Source organism: Mustela lutreola, chromosome 8, assembly GCF_030435805.1.
Source record: "Mustela lutreola isolate mMusLut2 chromosome 8, mMusLut2.pri, whole genome shotgun sequence".
Classification (NCBI taxonomy): Eukaryota; Metazoa; Chordata; class Mammalia; order Carnivora; family Mustelidae; genus Mustela; species Mustela lutreola.
The window spans coordinates 99097141-99104734 of NC_081297.1; the positions used below are offsets into that span (position 1 = coordinate 99097141).

The following is a 7594-nucleotide window of genomic DNA, read 5'->3' on the forward strand; positions in this document are numbered from 1 at the left end:
TTTCTTAGCAAAGCATTAGAAGCATTATTATACAGAAGCCAGAAACAGCTGGGTTAAACACAGATTTTTGCTATTCGTTATCCTGTTACGCTGCTTGCTGACTCCCTTATCTACGGTCAGCTGGCCACAGTTTCTTAGTTAGCATAAGCTGGTTATAAAAAGAATGTTAAAACTTATAGGCTATACTATAGTTCTGACCTGGGGTCCTTCACCTCTCTGCCCACTTGGGATCTCTGTCTGTCAAATAAATAAAATCTTAAAAAAAAAAAAAAAGATTTTATTTATTTGACAGACAGAGATCCCAAGTAGTCAGAGAGGCAGAAGCAAGCAGGCTCCCCACTGAGCAGCGAGCGGGATTCGGGGCTCATCCTAGGACCCTGAGATCATGACCCGAGCTGAAGGCAGAGGCTTTAACCCACTGAACCACCTAGGTGCCCCTAAACCTGCATTTTTTGAGAGAGAATCTATGCCAGCACTTTTCACTGTCTTCTTCATCTTACACCTCCTGCCATCTGATGTTTGCCCTCACATCTCCCGCAGAATTCTGAAACTGTTGTTGGGCAGGCACTGGTGGCAAAGCGGGAACCGCTGAGAACAGAAGAGGAGTGGGGTTAAGATTGCCATCAATCAGTTCTTTTTAAGCTGTGGCTTGAGCAGAATCACCTGGGAGGCCTGCGAAACTGCTGGGAGAGTCTTTGATTCAGCGGATCTGGGTTGGAGCTCAGGGCTTTTTAAAAATCATATCCAACAAGTTACCAGGGGCCGGGGACACTGCCTGTCCACAGGCCATATTTTTAAAGAACCACTTGAATAAAGTATTGTACCTAATGTGTATTTATGGCTGCTTCTCATCTGCAAAATATTTCTTTATCAGAACTTTGACTTTTGCTTTTTAGTTAAAACAAGCAAGATGACGTTTGAGTAGTTTCTCCTGATTTCCAGCTAAAGCCGGTAGAGGGGAAGACGCACATTAACTACGTGATGGGAAAAACATGTATGGGGAAGGCGGCGGACTCATTCTCCACCTGCAGCAGAAAATCTGCACTTCATATTGGCGCTCGTTTCCAGAGTTCAGAACAAGTATTGGGGCGAGGGTGGGAATTTATAAATTTGGTTAATTTCAGCTGCTCACAAATGTTAAATGCAATTCAATGGTCTAGAAAACAATCTAAAATTACAGATCCAAAGCACACATCCATAACATAGCAAGCTCTTAAGGTGTTTATAGCGGACACTTTATTTCTCCTCTCCGTTCCCTTACTAGCATCCACGGGTTTAAGAAGTCAGGCAAGGAAAACTTTTAAGGAAACTTTCTCAATTAATTTAACGGGGAGTTAATCAGCAGTTGGATGGGTGGGGAATCACCCTTTATCTCTCAGCACTAGAACCCCGGGGTGGGGCGGGGGGCGGGAAGCCCAGTTTACAAACCAAGAAGCATTTCCAGAAGTCTGGAATAAACCAACTTTCAAGGCAACCTTAAGGGAGATACAACGACAGAGCTTCTTTTAAAATTTTCTGCCTATGTGACAGAGAGTATGATTGTCTTAATGCAGAGCAGATGAAGAATTACCCTATTAGTCCGCTAATAGGACTATGCCACTCACCTTATCCCTTTAACCATTAGCATTTACATTAAAATAGGCTGGCTGATTGGCTTATCTGTTGTTTTAAAAGGAAACCGGATGAAAACTTTGGGGTTTGATTTTTCTCTTGCTACTCTGCCTGTTGGTGAAGTTTGGGTTTTTTCTCCCTCTTTCTGGGCTGTTAAGTTTTTGGCAGGCTACTTTGTAGCAAGGTGGGACCTGAGCATCACCTCCCACTGGACCCCAAAGATCGAGGAGGAGCCTCGGTCTGTCACTAGGCTTCCAATGGATTCGCCAGAGCAGCTTTATCCAACCTGGGCTCCGGGATCATCTCAGACACCCAATGAAGAGGATTCCCAGGAAAGCTCAGGTAAGCCCAACGGTACCCTTTCTGACAACAGAGGGTTTGGGAGTGAAGAGGTTGCCTTCCTTCTTAAATTGACTTCAGTCTTTTAAAGAGAAATGCAGGAAGGGGAACCCCTTCCAGACAGGAGGGCCAAGGTTGGATAGGTCTCCCCAGTAAAGAAATCCAGGAGGAGGGGAAATTGGGGAGGGGGTGTTGAGAACTGCATGGTTTACTTAGTACGTTCAGGAACACTTGCAATGTTTTCAGCCCAGTTTCTAGGGAAGAGCTATGAATTCTCCTAGGTCGTGCCTCAGAATGTCTGCCTACCAGAAGTGGCAGAAAGGAAAAAACACTATAAACCAAAACTGATTTAACCTAAAATTTTTCTCACCTCAGCAACCTTTTTTGGGTTGGTTTACCAGCTAAATTTACCCTTTAGGAATGTTAAACAGGGAAATGGCTTTTCAGAGGAAATTGAAGGAAGGGGAATACTTAAAGCCAGGAATGTGCTCTATAATGTAAATTAGTAGGACACTTTAGAGGGCGTTCTTAGGAACAGTGCCCCAGAAATACTGTCAATTAGGTCCTCTCCTGGCTTCTTGCTGTAGCAGAACTCATTTCTGGGAGCGGTACCCAATCCCAGGCTTAGCCACGGAGAACCACCCAATGTCTTTGAAATCTTATTGAACCCTGATTAATGGGTAGGCCTGAGTCCGTCCTCACTGGGCAGCTAGAAAGCTGGGTGGGAAGCTTGCTGATACTTGGTAATTTGTCAGCATCCCCTCCCCAGCCCAGACCTGCCTTCCCCCATCTTTGAGGAAAGAACCTGGGTGGATATGTACAAGGGGGAAATTAACGAAGAGCGGTATAATTCGATCTGTTTTTCCTCCAGTCTGCCTTAGTACATGATGGTTCCCAGCTAGGGATCATTATTTATATGCGCACAAGTCCCTAAAAGTCGAATGGATCCTGACTCTCTTACTGAGTGCTTTCACAGGGAAAATGAACGTTAACTGCTAGGAGAGTGAATGGGGTATGCCTAATGGTTTGGATCGAAGAGGTGAGTGGCTGATTTTGGAGTTGGAGTGAGAGAGGTTTTGTACGGTGAACAGGTTGGATGTGAGTGAAGAGGGTAACAATTTAGCTTAGTTCCGGTTGTTGTTGTTTTTAAGGTTTTATTTGTCAGAGCACAAGCAAGGGGAGTGGCAGCCTCCTGGCAAAGGAGGGAGCCTCATGACCTGAGCCAAAGGCAGATGCTTAACTGAGCCACCCAGGGGTCCCATGGAGAGACTGTTGTATGTGGGGTTTGTCTGTTTCACAAGCCTGTACCTGCCTCCTGACCCCTCCTCTGCGAAACTTAAGATGTTTAGAATTGTTACCAAGTGCTGAAACTTGTTCACTGATTTTTTTATTTGCGTTAATGCTTTGTGTGTCTCTTCCCCTCTTCTGTTACAAATTAACAAAAGTGAAAATGGGAAAACTACAAATACCTGATTTCTCTCCCGTGTTTTTCCACTTGGAATCATGTATTTAGGTACGTGTTGATCCTGTGGGGAGAGGGAATCTAACCTTTAGAACTACCAACAACAGGAGGAGCAGGAAAGTTTTTCAAAGAACTGTTTCCCATCAGTGGATTTTTTTTAAAGGTTATATTTATTTTTAGAGGGAGAGGGACAGACTCCAGTTCGAGCAAGCTGAGGGCTGAGCCTAACAGGGCTGATCTCATGACCCTAAGATCATGAGATTAAGACCTGAGGTGACATCCATTTGGCCACTTAACTAACTGAGCCACCCAGCTGTTCCCCGTCATCATGGATTCTTTTTAGGATTTTATTTACTTGACAAAGCACAAGCAGGGAGACCCAACAGGCAGAGGCAAAGGGAGAAGCAGGCTCCCCGATGAGCAGGGAGCCTAATGCGGGGCTTGATTCCAGGACCTTGGGATCATGATCTGAGCTGAAGGCAGATACTTTTATAATTTTTTTTAAAAAGGTTTTATTTATTTGAGAGAGAATGAGCGAGAGCATGAGAGAGCAGGTCAGAGGGAGAAGCAGACTCCCCCTTAAGGCAGATACTTAACCAATTGAACCACCCAGGAGTCCTATCAATAGTGGCTTCTTCAGCATGTTCTCAGATGTACGGTCTCACCACGTTCAGCATCTTACACAGGCACCGTAGGTGATGGCACTAGATGTGATCTTCCATCTTGAAGAACGTCCCATTGTGGAACTTCGGAGGAGCAGACCTCCTTCGAGCATGAGACCAGTGACTTCTGAATGATACAGTGCACTCTATGATGGATTTTAACTTTCTCTTTTCTTATAGGTGCCTCTCAAACGATCTCCGAAGTATTAACCAAGAACCTTGGTAAATTGACCCTAGACTCTAGTATCATCCTCCCTTCCCCTCTGCCAGAGTATCCGTCTCAGCAGCCAGGCAGAGAGAGGAAACCACAGGGGCTGGTGGAGCGGATCCTCAGCAGCAGTGGGAGGAGGACTGGAGTGAGGACCTTGTTAACAGCCCGGAAGGAAAGGATGGCAAGAATGATTCGAATGATTCAGTACCAGCGCTACCTAAACCCGGGGTCTCAGGTAGGCTTGTGGGATCTTGGCAGACAGTGCTGCCCCACCTGGTGCTCAGTGAGCCATTAAGAATGATGTCCGGGGTGGCTCAGTGGGTTAAAACCTCTGCCTTCGGCTCAGGTCATGGTCTCAGGGTCCTGGGATCGAGCCCCACATCGGGCTCTCTGCTCAGCAGGGAGCCTGTTTCCTCCTCTCTCTCTGCCTGCCTCTCTGCCTACTTGTGATCTCTGTCTATCAAATAAATAAATAAAATCTTTAAAAAAAAAAGCCGGGGTGGCTCAGTGGGTTAAAGCCTCTACCTTCAGCTCAGGTCATTGTCCCAGAGTCCTGAGATTGAGCCCCACATCGGGCTCTCTGCTTGTCAGGGAGCCTGCTTCCTCTTCTCTCTCTGCCTACTTAATGATCTTTGTCAAATAAAAAAATAAAATCTTAAAAAAAAAAAATGATGCCCTACGGGAAGCCTGGGGGCTCAGTCTGTTAAGCCTCTGCCTTTGGCTCCGGTCATGGTCCCAGGGTCTTCAGACTGAGTCCCACATCAGGCTCCCTGATCAGTGGGAAGCTTGTTCTCCCTGCTGCTCCCCCTTCTTGTGCAGCCTCGTTCTCTTGTCTCTGACAAATCTTTTAAATTAATGATGGACAGAATGATGAGCACAGGGTGTGAACAGCACTTGTATTTACAGGATTGTCCAACAATTGATGGTAGATGTATAATGTTAGTAATCCAGCCTTTTTGATGGTTTTTGAATAAATATCTATTTTTCCCCCCATAAAGCTTCAAAAAGATCTACAGCAGAAGGAAACGGAGGAGGTAAAATAAGATTTTCTCACGTTATACATGTGGGTGGCTATCTAGTTTCTGGTTTTTGTTTTGTTCTGGTTTTTTTTGTTGTTGTTATTGCTGTTTGTTTGTTGTTTTTTTGTTTTTTTGAGAGGAGAAAAGGGGAATGGATTTGGACCTTCTAAATCTCTGAGAACTCTAGAGAAATCCCATTTATGTTTGTAATTCTTTAGTTCTATTTTTTTCCTTTTTTTCTTAGAGCAGTTTTAGATTAATGGCAAAGCAGAGCAGAAGGTTGAACCTTCCCGGGTAGCTCCTGAACAGTGCCCACCACTATGAACATTCCATGCCATGGTGAATTTGTACAGTTGGCGAACCTACAGAGACCCACGATCACCTCAAGTCTGTTATTTACATTAGGTTTAATCCTTGGTACATTTGTACTTTTACAAATGTCAAAAACATGGTCATGAAGATAATCTATAGTAAGAGCAGACAACCCCAAGTACTGGGTCCAGTTACTTTGAAGGGATTCAGAGAATGACATGGATACATTTTTTTACTGGTTGACAATCAGGTGTTCCTATCACAAAATGACCCACAGTCTGGCATTCTTTGGTACCCATACATTTCAGTCTTGCCTCTTTGCCTCTAAAAACGTGTACTCCAAAGGCTAGTTTAGGGGTGCCTGAGTGGCTCAGTTGGTGAAGCATCCAACTCTTTTTAAATTTTTAAATGTTTTGGGGCGCCTGGGTGGCTCAGTTGGTTGGACTCAGGTTCGGCTCAGGTCATGATCCTGGAGTCTCGGGATCGAGTCCCATATCAGGCTCCCAGCTGCATGGGAAGTCTGCTTCTCCCTCTGACCTTCTCCTCGCTCATGTTCTCTCTCACTGTCTCTCTCTCAAATAAATAAATAAAAATCTTTAAAAAAAATAAAAAATAAATTTTTAAAAGTTTTTAATAAACATATAATGTATTATTAGCCCCAGGGGTTCAGGTCTGTGAATTGCCAGGTTTACAGACTTCATAGCACTCACCATAGCACATAGCCTCCCCACTGTCCATAACCCAACCCCCTTCCCCCAGCAACCCTGTTTGTTTTGTGACATTAAGAGTCTCTTATGGTTTGTCTGCCTCCCAATCCCATCTTTTTTCATTGATTCTCCCCCCCCCCCAAACCCCCCACATTGCCTTTCCACTTGATCATATCAGGGAGATCATATGATAGTTGTCTTTTTCCGATTGACTTATTTGAAGCATCCAACTCTTGATCTCAGCTCTAGTCTTGATCTGTGGGTGAGTTCAAGCCCTGAGTTCGTCTCCGTGCTCCACTGGAGTTAACTTAAAAGGTTATCATAATAACTAAATCTGGATTTGAGGGTGGTTACATCTCATGGTGCAGTTAATCCATTTTATTTAAATTGTTAATGCAGTTAAATTCGTTTCATTTCATTTCTTCTCAGGGTGAAACAAGAGTGGAAAGATTCAGATGTCGCTGTCATTATTGCCTGTATCACAAAGATCTTGCTGAGGAAACCAGCATGGAGAATAATTATGACGTGGAGCCAATGTAAACAGACTTTTATTCTTGAACTCTTTCTTTCTGCTAGTGATTTTAGGATCATTTTGCAGCAGCTTGGAAGGCTGCTCTATGTTAGGGCAAACTAATATTTTGATAATCTGTGATATTACAAGGGTTTTTTTTTTTTATATCTTTTTTTTTTTTTAACCGTGATGCCTGTAATTTGTGAGGAATCCTGTAGTTTGCATTTGGATGACTTTTCAGTATGCTTGCACCTTTTGATTTGACTTAAGGAAGCACTAATAGGTTTTGAATGTTGCCTGTGTGTTTGAGAGACCTGAAGTCATTAAGATAAGATCTAATATCAAAAATTAGAAGCCAAGTAACTTGTGCAGAAGGAATACAAGAAAACTCTGGGTGGTTTGGTAAGCAAAATTAGGGTGGGTACATATGCTAGATTTTCTGGTTTTCTGACATTGTAATAAAATTTTTTTGTTGTGCTCTTCAGTTTTCAGTAGGAAGTGTGTGTGTAGAGGATCTTAATAAAATTGAGTTATTTGAATATCTGTTACTGAGTCTTGTTTTTTTTTTTTTGTTTTTAACTCATTTTTTCTGTATGTTTAATGAACAAGAATTCTTAGGACATTACTAGCATGTAAACTGGCATTCTAATCTGTGGTGATGTCCTACTGGAAAGGGAGCTGATATTCCTGGGTAAGGTTGGAAAGCAAGGAGACAGATACTGGGTGGCCTGGGTGGCTCAGTAGGTTAAAGTGTCATCTT

General features: G+C 43.5%; 1 protein-coding gene across 1 annotated transcript; it reads left to right on the forward strand.

Annotated features, from left to right (window-relative positions):
* Positions 1-912: 912 nt before the first annotated feature.
* On the forward strand, positions 913-7337 carry DPPA3 (developmental pluripotency associated 3). Its single transcript, XM_059183629.1, has 5 exons — positions 913-1080; positions 1770-1953; positions 4255-4520; positions 5284-5319; positions 6753-7337. Exons 1-5 carry the CDS (start codon positions 982-984, stop codon positions 6861-6863), a joined length of 696 nt encoding a protein of 231 aa, XP_059039612.1. The 5' UTR covers positions 913-981; the 3' UTR covers positions 6864-7337.
* Positions 7338-7594: the final 257 nt, after the last annotated feature.